This window comes from Orcinus orca, chromosome 2 (assembly GCF_937001465.1).
Source record: "Orcinus orca chromosome 2, mOrcOrc1.1, whole genome shotgun sequence".
NCBI classification, from domain to species: domain Eukaryota; kingdom Metazoa; phylum Chordata; class Mammalia; order Artiodactyla; family Delphinidae; genus Orcinus; species Orcinus orca.
This window is the reverse complement of record NC_064560.1, coordinates 105,377,725-105,396,824: the sequence shown is the minus strand read 5'-3', so window position 1 is coordinate 105,396,824 and position 19,100 is coordinate 105,377,725. Positions and strand designations below refer to the sequence as shown.

At 36.6% G+C, this 19,100-nt stretch overlaps 1 protein-coding gene across 8 annotated transcripts in view; it reads right to left on the bottom strand.

Moving 5' to 3' along the window:
* ATOSA (atos homolog A) overlaps nucleotides 1–17,990 on the bottom strand; it is a 40,769-nt gene extending 22,779 nt beyond the window's left edge. For 4 of the 8 annotated variants that reach the window (XM_033409164.2, XM_033409159.2, XM_033409160.2 and 1 more), the window contains exons 1-4: nucleotides 17,939–17,989; nucleotides 1,980–2,164; nucleotides 818–1,020; nucleotides 413–538 (exon numbers count right to left, since the gene is read on the bottom strand). In XM_033409164.2, the coding sequence (XP_033265055.2) occupies nucleotides 413–538; nucleotides 818–957 (266 nt within the window). In that variant the 5' untranslated portion in view covers nucleotides 958–1,020; nucleotides 1,980–2,164; nucleotides 17,939–17,989. Of the gene's footprint in view, nucleotides 1–412; nucleotides 539–817; nucleotides 1,021–1,979; nucleotides 2,165–17,938 lie in introns of all 8 variants that reach the window. The other 4 variants (XR_004477982.2, XM_049705967.1, XM_049705968.1 and 1 more) reach the window with 2 other exon arrangements.
* Between the last annotated feature and the right edge of the window lie 1,110 nt (nucleotides 17,991–19,100).

Below are 19,100 nucleotides of genomic sequence, written 5' to 3'. Positions count from 1 at the left end.
ACCTGCCTAAAGAGACAGTTAAGACAGTTGTTCAGCAGCCTGTGTGTTTATAATTTTCAGGATCTAAAAATTAAGTCTACCATTATGGAAATTCAGCAACCCAGAAAGTTTTTCCACTTTATTTATAATGGTGGTACATTCTCATTGTTAGTTCTGTAAAGTAAGCTAAAAAGTTCTCTGAAAACTATTCTACACCAGATTTAACCCAAGAAGCAAAATGCATATTGAGTCATATCTAAATTTCTCCAACTTGTTTTGAAAAACAAGTAAAGTTTTTAATTTTTAATTTCAGTAAATTTTGTCCACTTATATTTAGAAATGAAGGATATAAACTGCCTAAAAGGTAAAATGTCATTCAGTAGCTAACCACTGTAGCTGAATACACATTGTCCTTTTTCTGCCCTAGACATACCTGTAAATAATATTTCGTGGAATAGCACCATGAGAAACACTCAGCCAAGCACTTAATTGAGAAAAAAACACAAATGAGCGGACAGCCAATAGGAGAGTCTTCTCTTCAATAAATCGATCGCCACTCCTAAAAAAGTAAAAAAGCATCATCTAAATGTCAACAAGTACAAAATGGCTAAATTTTAGAAAGATAAAAGCTGAAATAAACATATCACTCAGGACATGTACTTTCAAGAGTATAAGAGTGCATTTACCAGTGTCATTTGAAGTCACATAAGTACTAAATATGTAAATTTTACTACATAAATAGAGGGACTCAAAGATATGATATATTATTAAAATAATTTATAGAAAGTAATGGAAAACCTGATTTACAAAGGACAACTTCAAACTCAGTTCAACTTACTGTCGAGGAACTGGCTCCAATATCCATCTTTCTAATAATAACGCATCTTGCTTAATTGCAGGATCATTTAGATCAATCCCTTCTGTGGTGGGCCCATCGTCACTGTAGCAGCAATCTGGTAGTAGCATCACTTCCACCATGATTGGAAGGTTATTCTTCCACAATAATGCGACCTCAGACCTAGTTCGTCGGGCTTGGCGACACTTGGAGAAGATGGAGATAAGCAAAATGGCTCAAGAGCCCACCCAATTTTATATTTAAATTTGAAAAATATAATTGTAAAGCAGACATCTGTATGAAAATGAGTTGCCTATTGCAGGGCTCAGCTCAGGCTTGTCTGCCTATTTAGGTTTCCTCATTAAACAATGCATCAGCACTAGGAGCTCTAGAGTGTGGGGATTAGTAGCAAACAACAATTATGATGCAAATTTTCTCCGGGGAGGATATCTTTGCTCTATTTTGCGGAAAAAGAACTGCCATGCCCAATGTCTGACAGGCCGCAAGATGGCCCAGCCTCGCCTCATTTGTTAATTACATCATCATTAATTAGAGGAAAGATTCATTCTAAGATCAAAATATTAAAAACTCATTTTCATTAAACACTCAAAGTAGACAACATTTTTAGAAGTTTAAAATTTTGGACTACAGTTAAGAGACTAACTGGGAGGAAAATCCTTACAGCAAATTATACGCTACATATTAAAATAAATATTTTTAACAGTATTCTACAAAAACATTAATGATAGCAAAAAGTATCCTCCCATTAAAAAGGGGAGGGATATAAGAGGGAAAGTGATTAATGTGGGGAAAATAATTATGAACATCAATCTATTAAATAAACAAGAACACAAAGTTGATGAACCGGGGCTGAGACTAAAACTAAAGAAAAGCTAATTCATAGTAACAAAGATAATCTTAAATCTGGTGTGTGTGGAGGCAGGTATGAAACTGGCTGCCCACCTGCCTGCTGATGGAAAAGCCTTTTAGAGCCTTGTTCACAGCCAAAATTATTAGCTGCAGTTCAGGATTAGTACCTTTTCTTTATGTTGTGACCAATTTTATACTTAAATGTGAACATTATAATTGTGATTTAACAAAGTCAATGACAGAATTTAAACAGGTTTATATAAAAGATAAAAAACATTCAAAACACAGTTCTCACCTGGGCCAGCTTATCACTACATTCATGTTTGCTAGTTACTGGGTAACAGGACTGTGCTGGAGGGCAATGGAAACTTTCCGTCCGACCTTTAACAGAACATTCAGGTGTTCGTCCTTCTGTTATTAACAAGGCCAGAGAGACCAAGAACTCCTCTGCATCATATTCGAAATATTCATCCAGACTATCTGGTATCAAAAAAAAGAAAGAAAGAAAGATGGGTCCTTGCTTTAAGGTATTCTTGACAAGAACTCTTTTTTTTTTAACATCTGTATTGGAGTATAACTGCTTTACAAGAACTCATTTTTTTATGTCTAAAATAACTAATACCATAGCCCAAATTCAAGTATATTCACTAACAAAGAGTGAAAAGAGAATAAAAGTGAGGCAATTAAAATACAATAAACTCTTGGTACTTCCCTGGTGGCGCAGTGGTTAAGAATCCGCCTGTCAGTGCAGGGGACATGGGTTCGAGCCTTGGTGCGGGAAGATCCCACATGCCACGGAGCAACGAAGCCCGTGCGCCACAACTACTGAGCCTGTGCTCTAGAGCCCATGTGCCACAACTACCGTGAGCCACAAGTACTGAAGCCCACGCTCCTAGAGCCCGTGCTCTGCAATAAGAGAAGCCACTGCAATGAGAAGCCCGAGCACCGCAATGAAGAGTAGCCCCCCCTCACCGCAACTAGAGAAAGCCCGTACGCAGAAACGAAGACCCAACGCAGCCAAAATAAATAAATAAACAAACTTATTTAAAAAACCCAATAAACTCTTAATTCACAAGGTACAGAAGTCAGATGATGATGGATAATTCAAAATTTCATTTAAGACAAAGCCGGTTAAAATTACGGCATAAAATTGTTTTTATGTAAACTTCAATTAAAATGTTTAAGATTTAGGAGTACATTTATAATCTTTTAGATAATGATATTTTTGGACATCAAATACAATAGTTTTCACACACAAAACTTCGCCAATAGCCAAAAGGTCAAAATGTCTTATTAGGTCATATAAATATTTTCAGCTAAGACGTTTTATTACTGTTATTAAATATTAGAAAAAGAGGCAGATACAAATGTATGTTTCTCCCTTTCTCTCCCTCTCCCTTCCTTAACTAGTTCCTTGTTCTTAGAGCCCTAATTCTGTGATGTGGACACTCACAGCCACAGGGTCCTTCTCTTTCCTTGCTATGCAGTGGTAGTAGTTTCAGAGGAAGAAATTTTATAATTATCCAACAGGAGATGCAGGCCTGTATTGCAATATATGAAGTGTGATATTTTTTGGTTACTAGGCAGTTCCAAACAATCTAACCTGCAGATGTTTCACTTAGATATATTAAATTAAATTTTTTTCACAAGTCCTCCAATTTTAAAAGCACGGTTAGTCTTTAAAACTGTTAACCTGCTATGCAGGTTGAACATGCATGCATGTGTACATGCACACACGAAATTCAATTTATAGTGCAAACTTGAAAAGGTTGCTTTCTCTTATCTCTGCCAGCTAAGCAACACATATTTTAAGTGCCTAGCACACTGTAGTAGGTGACAAGGGGACACAAAGTTGTACTGCACATAGCTAATAGTTTCAGAGGATTTGATTCAGGGACGATTTTTTAAAACAATAGAACACTGAAGCATATAATAAATTCCAAAGAAGTTCAGATAACAGTGGTAAAATTTTGCCAAAGAGGTAGATGTTAAGCTGAACCATGAGAGAGAAAGTGCAACTTGAGCGGAGCATTTGTACAAAAACAGTGTAGAAAAGGCAGGACTGGAGCCTGATTGTGAATAGCCTTGAAGAGTATGATGACGAGTGCCTATTTCTAGCCTCAGGAAGGCCTTACCAGGAAAAGAAGGAGTCTTGAGAGCCAACTTGATTGAGCTGGTATTTTAAGACCATTCAGTCCCTAAAATGACCATTTGCAATATATAAAATAACAGCCAGCACTTAGTAATGTTGTTAGGCATTGCCAGTTCTCACTACTTTCTATACATTAACTCATTTACTCCTCAAAGCACCTCTAGAAGGGACTATTACCACCATTTTTATAGATAACCGAAGCATAGAGAGGTTAAATAACTTGCCCAAGATCACCCAGCTAGGAAGTTGCAAAGTTGAAATTTGAACCTACACAAGTCTGGTTCTAGAATCTGAGTCCCTAACTACCCCACACATGCTTCCTTTCACTGTGGCTACAAATTTTGCCTTTATATACTTTAATAGACATTTGTAAAAATATAAATAATATGTATTCAACATATATTTTAACAATATATTTTGGAATATTGTGGTACAGGATTTGTTTCCAGGAAAAGGACCATAATTTATAATAATGTGCCAAACTGGGGGAAAAAAAGAGGTCTCAACTTTCAACTTTCCTCCAGGAACCAATTAGGTCATAAGCCAAGGGTCTCCTGTGGTCTCCTGGGACTCACTGAGTTAAACCATGGTGTCCTTCAGAGGGAAGCAAAAGACATAAAAACAAATCCATTCAGACCTTTCTCTGATGGTTCTGTGGGTTTTCAAGGCTAGCTCAGGCTTGCCATGGGCTGGCTACATGGGATGATTTTAGCTCCCGGGAGATTTCTCTGGGCTCATCCTTTTCCCTCTCTCGGACTGTGGGGTAATCCTGCAGAGCTAAGAATTGTGGCAGAGCAGTGGCTCTTACACTATGGAAAGCTGAATGATGTCAAGATGTCAGTTACTCCATGTGAGTACCAAGGATGGTTCACAGCCTAAGTAATGTCTCATATATATTTGGCAGTATTTTTTTTAAATTATAATTTATCTCCAAAACCCTAGCAGGATATCCATTGACAGATGAATGGATAAAGAAGACGTGGTACATATATAATACCATGGAATATTACTGAGCCATTAAAAAGAAAGAAATAATGCCACCTGCAGCAACATGGATGGACCTGGAGATATCATACTAAGTGAAGTTAAGTCAGAGAGAGAAAGACAAATATCATATGATATCACTTATATGCAGAATCTAAGAAAAAAAATGATACAAATGAACTTACTTACAAAACAGAAACAGACTTAGAGAATGAATTTATGGTTACCTGGGGGAAGGGTGGGAAGGGGGAATGAATTTATGGTTACTGGGGGGAAGGGTGGGGAGGGGGATAGATTGGGAGTTTGGAATTGACATGTATACACTGTTATATTTAAAATAGATAATTAACAAGGAGCTACTGTAAAAAAATAAAAAACAACCCTATCAGGAAATGGCTTACTCATATACTAGAAATTACCAAGTTTAAAGTGATAAAAATTAAACTGTTATACACTGTAAAGCAACTATACTCCAACAAAAATTTTAAAGAACTGTTACGTGATGACAACCTTTAGGAACTTGTCAGGAAAAATTTATGAGTGTCTGAATTTTAATAAATGAGAATACTAAATCACAGTAGTCATTAGAAAAGTTGCATTATTAAAATTTTGATAATTTCAATCTCTAAAACCTCTGCCATAGCGCAGAGTTTACTGTAATAAAGAATATGACTAAGGAACTGGGAAATTTTATGTCATACTAAAGAAAATTCATTAGATCCGACGATACTTTGAGGACATAGCTTACTCAAGAAATAAGGTATAATTTTTGGGTCTCTGAAAACAATTTACTCTTTACAAAAACAAAAAGTGCTGCAAATCTAGACAAATACGGGCTGCTAAGGCTTACCTACTAGCTATACATTTTAAAAGAGATAAATTATTTGATGTAAAATATAACTTTGAAAAGAACAGAAAGGATGTTATAAATTGTCACAGGCTATCAATGACAATTGACAGTGGGAATTAATCAATCAAATCATAGTCCCTCTGCCCCCAAAACCTCAATGAGGATAGTGCTTACACCACAGTCGGACTAGAAGCCATGACCAGACTAGCTCCTTTTTTGTGGCACACTCTTCTGGCTCCGGAGTTCAGCCATCTTAAAGTTCTTCATCTGTTCTCTCCAACAAAAGAGGTTAATAATTTGGCCACTGGGAAAACCTTAAATAATCAGAATGACCCATAGGTGAAACAGACTAACTTGGGAAGTAAATTCTTCATCACCAAGGCACAAACAGACTGATAAACAATTGCCAGGGGTGTGGTTGAAGGGATTTAGCTGTCAAGTGGAAACTGAATTAGACTTGCAGTGGTTCTTTCAACCTTGAGAGTCTATGAATCTCTGTTCTTCAGAAGTACTTCATAAAAAACCTAGGGGAGAGACCAGAACCACCACTTCCTTCTTGGGAGGCCCTAACCAGGAGCCCCTCTCAATCAGAACTCATCATAAACACTTAATGGTGGTGCCTCTGGATCCTTGATTTAAAACAAAAACCTAGGATACTTCAAAGCTCTGTCTCAAGGAAACAGAAGAAGGTCCTTCCTACCATTGGGCTGCTGTATATACTGTTCAATGTACTTCTAAAGCCTGCCAAGGTAGTAGATTGCACCCCCCTCATATATGGAATAAAATGGGAAGAGAAGCATGAGAACCCCTGGGGGATTGCCAAAAAGAAAGTTTCTCTAAAAATAACGTCCTTTCAAACTTATGATGGACAATCTAATAATACGAATAAAAATTATTCCATGAATTTATTCCAATGAAATAATAGAACAAGTACACAGAGATGAATGTTGAAGGATATTTATTAAAATGTTTATACCAGTCAAAAATAATTGTAATCAATCTAAATGTCCAACAAAAAGGGACTGGTTAAATATACTGTGGTACAGTTTTATCTAAAATAATGATATAGATCTACTTTTGACAAGGAAAGATTATCTACATCATAAGTGAAACACAACTCTCAAAAGAATGTTATGATCATGTGTTTGTGGAATTACACATGCATAGAAAGATATACATGCAACAAAATATTATCAGTCCTATAAAGCAAACACACAAACACATAAACTAAATTTTAAATAAATTACTATTCTCTGACTGGCATTAGATAAATGATAAAGCCTATTAACTAAAAAATAATATGTAAATAAAAGAATTACATAGTGTCATATATTTTAATTAGAGTTACTGTTTTGTAAAACCCCTGCTAAGGAGATCATAGTCTGGTTACTCAGTAGAGGAATTTGTGAAGACACATGTAAGTAACAGCACACTGGTTCTGGTGTTGAAAAATTAGAACTTAGCAGTTTGAAACACTTTTCTGCTTTGCTTTGCTTTCTTTTTTTCTCTTTATAAATAATCTTTTAAAAATAATTAGGTAAGAACTAGCACCTCAAACTGATAATATGAGAAACATATGGATGAATCTGAGAAAGGGTGTTAAGAATTAGTAGAAGAGGTTATGCTCAGAGAATTGGACTCTCAGTTGATATTACCAGTATGTAGGTATGAAGATGGTGCTAAGTGCCATGCTATAATTGCAAAAATTGAGAATAATTATGTAAATGCTTTATACTAACTGTTGAGGGATGGCTTTTCTGAGCAGATAACATTTAATTAAGCCAAGGTCTGAACAAGGAACAAGCAATTCAAAAATCAGAGGAAAGAGCATTCTGAGCAGAGGGTCTAAGGTGACAATAAAGGAGTAATGTCCCAGGAACTAAAAGGTGAGTAAGGCTGGAATGGCAGTAGCAGAGAGGGAAAGTGGTAAGAACTATAGTTTAGAATGGTGGGCAGGGACTACATCACACAGGATTTTGAAGCTAGGGCAAGGAGTTCAGATTTTATCCTAAATGCAATGGGAAGTCACTGGAGGGTTTTAACTAGAGAAGTGACACGATCTGATTTACTTTTTTAAATGATCGCTCTGACTGCTATGTTGATAACAGAATAGGGGAAAAAGAATCAGAGTAGGTATACTAGTTAGGAGGTTGTTGTTTTCCAGGGTTGGGGATATAGTTTTGGGAATCATTGGCATTTGGATAGTATTTAGAGTGAAGAGTTACCTAGAAGCATGTAGAGGGTATTCATGACAAAGGCCAGAGGTACTCTAAGAAGTAGAGATCTGTTAGAAGATGATGAACCAGCAAAAGGAGCTGGTATATGTCAAGTATGGTATCATGGAAGCTGCGAGAAAAAAAATGTTTCATGGAGGGCATGGCCAATGGTCTTAAACACTAGTGAGGTTTAATAAAATATAAACAAAGAAATGACCACTGTATTTGACAATAAGGAAGTCATTGGTGACTTTGACAATAGCGATCTCAGTAGGTGGTGATGATGGAAGATTAGATGTGACATACATTGTCAATTATTCTGAAGGGTACAGATGATAAATACAAAAGCCTACTTTCCTAGTCCTCTCTTAACACAATGGCAATTCATATATCACAATATAAGTATTACACATGCAAAATCATCACTCATACAAAATTGTCGCCAAATCCCAAAAGGGAATAAGAGAAGTTCCCTTCTAAGTCTATGGTACAGGGGCAGGAGATTCTCCCTCTTTATGGTCCTAAAATCCAGTGACTGAACAAGTCACTAACTTGTTCTTCAAATTTCTCTTGAAATTAAACCTTCCTTTTTAACCTCAAAACAGTTACCAAGTTAGATTCCTATTACTTTACACATAAATTACTACACCAGTCTCCTAGCTATGGTCTAGGACTCTAGGCCCTTTTTTATTCATCTTGCACCCTGATGCAGATTAATCTTCCCGAAAGCCATTCCATCACATTCCTCAAGTTTTTCTGTTTGTTGTTTGTTTGTTTTACTGGCTCCCTAACTTCCTATTAAACCCAGTGTGGACTCTTAAGCCTGACATTAGGGCCAGCGCCACTGTACAGAGGTAGCTACTCTGGCTGGGCATTGCCAGATTCTGATGTGAACACTACCTCTTGAAGTTATACACTGAGGTGACCCTGCTTAAGACTCCACCCACCTCTGGTTCTTAATCTCATCTTTTACTGCTCTCTGTGTTCTACCCAAACTGCTGTCTATACCACGCTCTACTCATTTCTCACCCTGTACCACTGCTTTTTCTTTCTGTACTGCTAACTTTAGCCAACACTCTCCCAACTGCAGGCACTTCCAGAGTTACACTAACCCATCCATTTCTTTATAAAAATATTCTTAATATTTCATAGATGTTTATCTCCTAATGGGTTAAGTTCTACATACATTGAAATATTTTTGGTTTCTCATTTATATGTTCCAATCTCATAGGTATGTGTTGAGTGTTTCTGTTTTAAGTGAGAATTGTAAAGGACCTTAGAAATCATGTGGCCTAATCTACCTTACTTCCAGATGAAGAGAGTAAGGTAAAAAGACATTAACTTTCTTGCTTAAAGTTGTATGCAGTATGCATACTGGAGAAATCCAGGTTTCTTCATTCCTAGTGCAACTTGACTTATACACCATGAGAAGTCTTTAAGCAGAGAATAAAAGACAAAGCTGACTTTAATGACAAGTGCAAAAAATAGTGGCTGTGGCTATAAATGAAAGCAACTTTATATCTGTACTATTATTTTATTAATACTAGTGACACATAAATATTTCCACTGTCAGAAGAGTACCTTCAAACACAAAAATATTCTCTGTTTTTGTTAGCCAACAACAAAGCTTAAACTGAATTTAAAAAAATCCTCAGCACTCTATTATGAAAAAGGCAAGTGATCTGTAAACAAACTTATCATGGACTGACTTTAAAAGCTTTCTAGACGTGTGTGGTTTAAATTCAACCAAGTATTTCTGCTGTACATCTACAGTAACCACCAAAATTCAAAATTATGATTAAAACAATGAATATTCTGAGGTTCTATCTGAAAAACAAAGTCATGTGTATGTTTTTATAATAATCTAGCTCTTTGAAAGTTGGCTATAAATTTTAATTGTCACGTAATACAAACATTCAGTTAAACAAAGATGATCATTATCATCTTGAGTTGTGGAGTGTTTTATCAAGTGCTTCCTCATCTTAATTCTCATGATGTAGCATAAAGTAATAGTTAAGAACATGAACTCTGAGGTCAGGCAAACAGTTCTGTTACTTGCTAGTTGTTTGGCTTTGTACAAGTTATAGCGATACAACCTCTCTTTGCCTTAGTTTTTAAAAAATCTATTAAATGGCAATAATAGTAGTATTGACCTTCAGAGGGTAGTTAATAGGTTGTTATTTGTAAAATATTTAGAATATTGCCTGGCACATAGTGAGCACCATACTGTTTCTTTTTTCTTTTATTTTCCATCTAACGTTTCTTAAATTTAAAATAAAATAGGGACTTCCCTGGTGGTGCAGTGGTTAAGAATCCTCCTGCCAATGCAGGGGACACGGGTTCGAGCCCTGGTCCAGGAAGACCCCACTTGCTGCGGATCAACTGAGCCTGCAAGCCACAACTACTGAAGCCCACACGCCTAGAGGCCATGCTCCACAACAAGAGAAGCCACCACAATGAAAAGCCTGCACACTGCAAGGAAGACCCAACACAGCCATAAATAAATAAATAAATAAATAAATAAATAAATTTATTTTACAAAATGAAATAAAACAAAAATAAATGCGAAGGCATAGGTTTTTCTCTCATTTTACAGATGAAAAAACTAAATTTGTAAAATCATTTGCCCAAGGTCACAAACAGTATCAGTAAGTAGAGAACCATCTGTAGGAGCCCACTTTCCACTACCAATAGTTCTTAATAATTCTCAATTATGAAAGTTCATTCTTATTTTTCATTTCACACAAAAAAGACTCATTTTTAGGGTAGAGGTTACCCTACCAACTCAGGGCATAGATTCTAGAAATCTCCTCAGATAGACATATCTTCAAGGATTCCTGGTATTAAAAGAATTTGGACAGCTATTCCTTTCTCTCCTTATGTCTCCCAAGTTTAAAGGTTTCTCAATTTAGATATCATGGAAAAGGTCTGGATCATGCAGTTCCAGAAAGAGCAAGAGGATATCCCACTTAAAAACATTATCCTTATAATGCTTGGCAAAACTGTACAATTACATCTGCTTATAAATAAAATGTTTCAATGTTCTGTTTTGTGCATTCAAAACCACTTAGAGTTAATTAAAACCAAACTTGGTCCCTCTGTCATCAAAGAAAAATAAGCAGCTTCTGTGGGCAAAACTACAGGGGATAAGTTAAAAAGTGGGGCGAGGTGGGGGGAGTCTTGGCTTTTGTATAGAATTCAGGAGTAAGAACTCAAAGGAACCTTCAAGAGTATGTATTTTCATTAATCTATAGATGAAGAAATTGGACTTCAGAGAGTAAAGTGACAGCTCAGACACACAGAGCAATATAATGGTAACGTGAGGTCTTAAATCAAGATCTCCTATGTATATAAAATGTTAAAAATCTGAGGACTTATTTCCAAGTCTCATCCAGGGTGCCTACCTAAACTCTACTCCCCAATTAGTCCAATTCCAATTCTGGCTCAGGAAAGAATAATGGATGGAGACTCAGCCTCAGGTATTTGTTGGCTTAGCATCAAGATCATTCTTACAGCTCATTCTGTATTGGTTATCCAGCCTGTGAATGCTGATTCTGGTCCTTACTGTAAAACATCTTGATGTTTAATTCCCAATCTCTGTTTTCCTTTGAATTCTAACTGGACTTCCCAGTTTACACGGTTACTATTCTGCAATCTTGACAGAATTTTCTTTGTTTCTCTGCTCATGCAACCACTCTGAACCCTGTCTTTCACCACTGAGACATGATGTGCTTACCTATCTCAGGACTGTTTCCTCAATATCTATTATATCTGATAGGGATTCCTATATGCCATGGCTACCCAAACTAAACCTGACACTTTGAAAGCTGCAAAAGAAGAGTTGTGAATGAGTTGGAAAACCAAAGGGGGAAGGGAAACGGGTTAAAAACCTTAACTAAGGAGTACACTGTTACAAACTGTGTATTTTCCAATGGAGAAACTGAAAATCTGCCAACTTTTTTCTAGTCCCTGATTTCAGTTAAATTTCAACTCAGGCGGGAAGCAGACACAGAGGGAAATCCTCTCATAAGCTTCATGTGTTCCTACTGCAATTCTTAATCTACTCTAATGGCCGATTGTCTCTAATTAGATTATAAACTCTAGGCATGCAGGAGCCAGGTCTAACACATCCATCATTCTATTACCAGTGCCTAGGACAGTGCCTGGCGTATAGGAGATGCTCAATGAATACATAAGCAAAATGAAAGAGTGGTTAAAGTGTAGTTATTTAACTAATTAATAAGATCTCAGTTGCAGATCAACTTGAGATCTATGTTAAAGTATGACCAACTCTGAAGAATTCAGGTATTATAGGACAAGTGACCTCAGATTATTAGCCCTCTAACAAATGGCAGATTGAAGGTGCCAGGACATCAGGCAATGCACAAGAAGTTCTTTTAGCTTTTATTTTACTACGTTTTTTTAAAAACAGAATTTAACTTATTCACACTGACATTTTAATAAAGAGTTGTTAAAACACACACACACACACACACACACACACACACACACACACACACACACCACTAAAATGATTATATTCATGTATGTTCCTGGGCCTCAATCATCAGTATCTCAAGAGAATTTGTTTCCTACATTCCAATTTGACAGCCAGTTCTGCCATCTGATAGTGTATTCTCTAAAATGTTGAAAGCAGGTAATTTTTGAGGGTCAGATCTTACAGATATCTTCATACTAAATCTCAGAGAAACCAAAGGAAAAGCCTTGGCTAATTCTCTAATCACTAATTCTCTATCGTTAACAATTAGCACAACTAGTATAACCAATGGAAATGGACTAAAGGAAGGCAGGCTTAGTGATCTGACGGGTGAGAATTTGGACTTTCAATTATTTTCAATGCTCCAAAATGTTTCTTAAATTTTTCTAAAACTGCTCATGTTTGTAGACATTCTAACAGGCTCAGAACTGGTGTTTTGAAATTTTCATATATATACACAAAAATTTAATTATTGTGAACAAAATCAATACAAAATATTCATTCCATCATTCTTAGATATTTTAAGATTAATAGTATTTTCCAAAGCACTTTGAACTTCTTGAAACAAGGATCTAAATAACATTAAAAGACAAACAGTTCTAGTTCTAAAACTAAAAAAGAACATAAGAGAATTCTGGAAGCATAGAAGGTGCTCCTTTGATATGAGCTATGACAAGCCTGTGTACTCAGAACTCAGCCCATACTGAGTTCCTATGTTCCCTAAATTACTTACAGTCAAGTAATAAGTACTAACCCTTTTCCCACCTTTGCAAATATTGCATAATAAAAAACAGCAATCACCTACCAATTTGAATTTGTTTACCACAACTATTAAATAAATTACAGTAACAAAAAATACAATGCTATGTAGTTTTTTAAAACACTATCGTAGACTATATTAAAACTTTAAAAAAGGCATATATTTTATGCCATTTAAACTGCTCAGATGATTATATTATAGGTTAAAAGCTTGCATAACAAAGAAATATGGCATTTATGATTAGTATTTACATATCTTCCATCAAAATAATTTTTAACTAAAAGTGCTACATAGGCATAACACAAAAGAAACAACTCTTTATAGTAGTAAAACAATTGGTGAGTTCATTAAAAAAAATTCAATCTAATTTATGCAATACTTACTACTGAATTTTTCACCCAGTTGTTAGCAGATAGATATTGTCTAGGCACAGAAGAGTAAATAGAGTTCACCAGAAGCCAAGGAAGGTAAAGCTTGTACTTCACACAATTCTGCAAGGCGACTCTCTTCCCAGAGGACTGTAATTGGCTGCCGTAACAGACATCTTTTCCTCTACAATCCGAATTCCCAACTACACAAAGCCTCTAATATGTAAGTGCCATCCACATTCCCCTCCTGGCTCCTTACCAATTCAACCACAGTAATTTGGTTGGAGATAAGGAAAGTTTTAAAGAAAACAATCAGAAAAGAATAGAAGGATAAGTAACTAAGAATTGTGATCAAAATAAAGAGAAAAAAAGGAGGAAAGGGACAGGGAGAAACAAAATAGACAAAGAAGAAAGAATAAACAAGAAAATAAGATGGGGTGGGGGGGAAATATAAAAGGAAAAATAAAGTATACAGAGTAAGAGTAGAGTTAGAGGAAGCTGAACAGATGAGGGAGGGAAAAACTTTTCAGGGGAGCCATCACTTTCTGTTCTAATTGTTCCTTAGACTCTTTTCCTAAACTCCCATCTTTCAAACATTGCAAAGTAGGCTTCCCTGTCTTCTCACACATGTTCTACTAGCACCCCTAAAAGGAGCCCCAAATTTGTTAGGTAGTTGTATACCCATTGATTAAAAACATTTTAAAGTAGAAAAGGCCAATTCAATCTGGATTTCAGTTCACAATAGTGTTCAAAAGGTACAGAGCTTCAATTTAGTGAGCATAAAATATTAACTAACCTAGGCAAGTTGCTGTCTTAATTATTTCTCTGGTAACTAAGAGATGATTTATTGTTTGATAACCATATTGCTTATAATAATTTTTCTGTTGGTTTTAGATAAATGATCTTAAAGATTAATTTTTCTAAAGGACACATAATAAGCCAAAATTATAACTGTGAATTTTAAACCTGAAATATTAAAATTTTATGTTCTTCTATAGAACTGTGATGGTTCTAAACTGTGGCCTAACTTCGAGGAAAAAATTGGTTTTATGATCAAGTAGATGTAAATTCAAATACTGAGTGAATCTAGGCAAATTAAAATAATTCTTTGAGAAATTTCTGAGAAAAAAAAGACTCTGCCCTTTGATCTCTGGCATACACTGCTATGGTAGGAATTATCAAATTAAATTTCAGTTATTATTTAACCTTAAACAGCAAACCTCATGTAGTTGACAAATATTTATTTATTTATTGACAAATATTTAAAAACCCACTATAAATTCACTGCTCTTTATGGTCAGAAGACATTCTTAGTAAAGTTTTCATACAAAGGGCCAGAATACAAATTAATTATTGATTTCAGGCTGTATTTCCTTCATAATGTATTTGATCCAAGGAATGCCATGAAGCATAAAACCTTCCCATCTCCAGAAATGAAAGGAGGTTATATACAACATAACTGATGGTCAAAGTGAAAATTAAAATTCATGTAAAGATCTAAAAATAAAATTAACCTTTAATAACTATTTCGTAACTGCAATACATAAAACATTCACTGCAGAATTTGATTTTACTGTTTTCACAAGGACAGTAGGATCCAGTGAGGACAGTCCTGGGCAAGTTCAGGCATGTCACTTAATTTCTTCATTTATACAATGATAATGGTAAGTGTCAGGGGAGAAAGGAACTTCTTCCCTTTACCTGGGTTGGGTCTCTGTACACAGGGAGAGCAGGACTTTACCACAACTCTTATCTTCCACCAAGGAACATACTGGGGAGAAACGCATGATTTCTATATTCATCCATTTTATGAATTCTTCCACAAGGCCAGTAGGATGGCTGACATGACTGGTTTGATTTTGGTAGTCACTGTGCTATTTCCAGTCAAAATGGAGTATCAGGGACTTGATTTACCCACACACCTAAACCACAACAAAATACAAACAACTGTTTCCAGACACTGGACAACAGACAGTGTAAGACAGTGATCTCTGAGAGAAAAATAAACAGGTGAGCTCTAAACTGCCCAACTTTAATGCCTGGAGAACGTTTCCAGGCCAAAGGACAGGGAAGGAGAAGGCAGATGGAATCCAGCAGAAGGCAGATGGAATCCAGCAGTCTCCCTGAATCAAGCACAAAAGAACTAAGGGAAAGGGCAGTTAGGTGGCTAGAGTCACAGGGCAGAGTACCAGACAAGGGAGAGTAGCACAAAGAAGGTGAGCTCAGGAGAAATAGAGAAGGAGTGAAAGAAGAAAACTGTCAACCTGGAATTCCTGAAAAACAAACAAACAAACAAAAACCTTAGACCCAGAAAAGCTGAAACAAGTTTATCACCAACAGACCCTCACTACCAAAAATGGTAAAGGAAATCCTTCGGTCAGAAAGAAAATTAAACCATTTGGAAATCTGGATCTACACAAAGAGAACTGGAAATCATAAATATGTAGGTAAATAAAAAATAATTTATTATTTGTTTTTAAATCACTTTTAAATAGAACTATTTAAAGGAAATGTTGAAGTATTTGAAGGTAAATACTTCAAAGTATTTGAAGGTAAACTGTGACAAGTTAATTATTGCATACTTTAAAGTAACTACTGAAAAAACAAACAAAACATACCCCCATAAAACTAATTATAATTAATAAGTTAACAAAGGAGATAAAATGAAATTATTCAAAAAAAACCCCCCAAACTGTCAATCCAAAAGAAGACAGAAAAAGAAGGATAAAGGAACAAAGACCAGATGGGACAAATAGAAAGCAAATAATAAGATGACAGATTTAATCCCATCCATATCAACAATAACCTAAAATGTGAATGGTCTAATTAAAAAGCAAGGATTGGGCTTCCCTGGTGGCGCAGTGGTTGAGAGTCCGCCTGCCGATGCAGGGGACACGGGTTTGTGCCCTGGTCTGAGAGGATCCCACATGCCACAGAGCGGCTGGGCCCGTGAGCCATGGCTGCTGAGCCTGCGCATCTGGAGTCTGTGCTCCACAGCGGGAGAGGCCACAGCAGTGAGAGGCCCATGTACCGCAAAAAAAAAAAAAAAAAAAAAGCAAGGATTATCAGATTGGTTAAAAAAGCAAGACACAACTGCATACTACCTATAAGAAATCCATTTTGAATATAAAGACACAAATAAGCTAAAAGTGAGTGCTAACACTAGCCAAAAGAAAGCTGGAGTGGCTACAGTAATCAGATGAAACAGATACCAGAGCAAATGAACTTGCAAGTGATAATGGTGGCCATTTCATAATGATAATGAGGCCAATCCATCAAGAAAGCATAACAGCCCTAAACATTTACGAACCTAAGAAAATAGCTTCAACAAGTATAAAGTAAAAATGATAGAACTGTAAGAAGAAACAGACACATCCACAATTATATGAGATTTCAACACCCGCTTTTTCAATAATCAATAGAACAAGTAACAGAAAATCAGTAAGAACATAAAAATCTTGAACAGTACCATCAATTTGACCTAATTGGCATTTACATTACACTCCACTCAACAAAAGAAGAATACACATCTTTACTAGGTACACATACAACATTTACCAAGACAGACCATATTCTGGGCCACAAAACAAGTCTCAATAAATTTAAATAGTTTTAAATCATCCAAAGTGTGTTCTCCAACCATAATGGAATTAAATTAGAAGTCAGTAAGAGAAAGATAGCTGGAAAATCTCTAAATATTTTGGAAGTAAATAACTGGTGTGATTTCAATAGTCACTGGACCACCTCTTTACTCTGAAGTGAGGTTTCCAAGTTTATGGACTGAAATGTGTCCCACCACACCTCCCCCGACCCCCAAACTCATATGCTGAAGCCCTAACCTCCAATGTGACTGTATTAAGAGACACGGCTTTTAGAAGGCAATTAATGTTAAATGAAGTCATCAGGGTGGGGCCGTAAACCAATAGGATTGGTGGCCTTACAGGAAGCGGAAAAGAGAAATCTCTCTACCTCTCCTCCTTCCCCTCCCACCTCCCCCCTTTCCAAGCACATGTACCAAGGAAAGACCATAAGGGCTTCCCTGGTGGCGCAGTGGTTAAGAATCCGCCTGCCAATGCAGGGGACACGGGTTCAAGCCCTGGTCCAGGAAGATCCCATATGCTGTGGAGCAACTAAGCCTGCACTGCACAACTACTGAGCCTGCACTCCAGAGCCCAAGAGCCAGAACTACTGAAGCCTGTGCGCCTAAAGCCTATGCTCTTCAACAAGAGAAGCCACCACAATGAGAAGCCCGTGCACCACAACGAAGGGTAGCCCCCACTCTCTGCAACTAGAGAAAGCCTGCGTGCAACAACAAAGACCCAATGCAGCCAAAAATAAATAAATTAATTAATTTTAAAAAAAGGGGAGACCATATGACCACACATCAAGAAGGCATCCATCTACAAGCCAGGAAGAGAACACTTACCAGAAACCAAATCAGCTGGCACCTTGATCTTAATACTTCCCAGCCTCCTTAACTGTGTGAAAATGAAATTCTGTTGATTAAGCTACTCAGTCTATGGTATATTGTTATGGCAGCCCAACCTGACTAATACATCAAGGATAAAAGCCAGGAATCTGCCTCTATATTTCCTGTTCTTTGCTGAAACTCAGAGGGTGTAGTCCTGCACCTTGTTCCAGATTTCTAGATAAGGCATGCTGGAGCCAGTGCCTAAAGCCTACATGTTCTCAATTAATAAAAGAGGGAGTAAAAATACCAGGCATAAATGGGTTTCCAGAATCCTTGCACTTGGAGAACCACAGGGTGCATGCCTGGTTTAATAAAGTGATACTCTATTTCTCATTCTATTGATACCATCAATCATGTGTGTATATACTTGCAGTTGGAAAGGAGAAATGGTAGTTAGTACTATGAATCCCTAGCAATTATAACTATCCAACCATCTTACATAATTGTCATGATGATCAGAAGTGAGGTATGCCAAACACTGATTCATTAAATTAATCTTACTCAAAGGAAAAAAAACCCCTTCTGTTCGAGGGCATGGCTACTTAATGAAGTCAAGGTGGGGGCAAGAGGAGAAAACTGAGAAAAGAGTGAGGAATAAGGGGAAAAGAAAAACAAAAGTAATGATAAATACATGTAGAATTCACTAAGTACAACATCATATTCTACTCCCCCCTACTACCTATACATCTCCAAACCCAAATCTGCTCTTTCTCTTGAGTTCCCTATATAGTCTAATATTATCGATGCTTAACTGCCCAAGCCAAAAACTTGGCAATGGAGTCCTATAAACGGCACCACCTAAACAGCTCTAGCCACTTTTCTTCCTCACTCTATGGCCCCTACCTATACTACCAATGGCCATATGGGGACTTCCCTGGTGGTCCAGTGGTTAAGACTCTGCGTTTCCACTGCAAGGAGCATGGGTTAGAACCCTGGTCAGGGAACTAAGATCCTGCATGCTGCATGGCGTGCCCCAAAAAATTAATAAATAAAAAAATAAAATAAAGAAACCGTTAAAAAATACATACTTTAAAAAATGTCCATATGTTACACACTAGTGTGTATAAAATAGATAACTAACAAGGACCTACTGTACAGCACAGGGAACTATACCCAA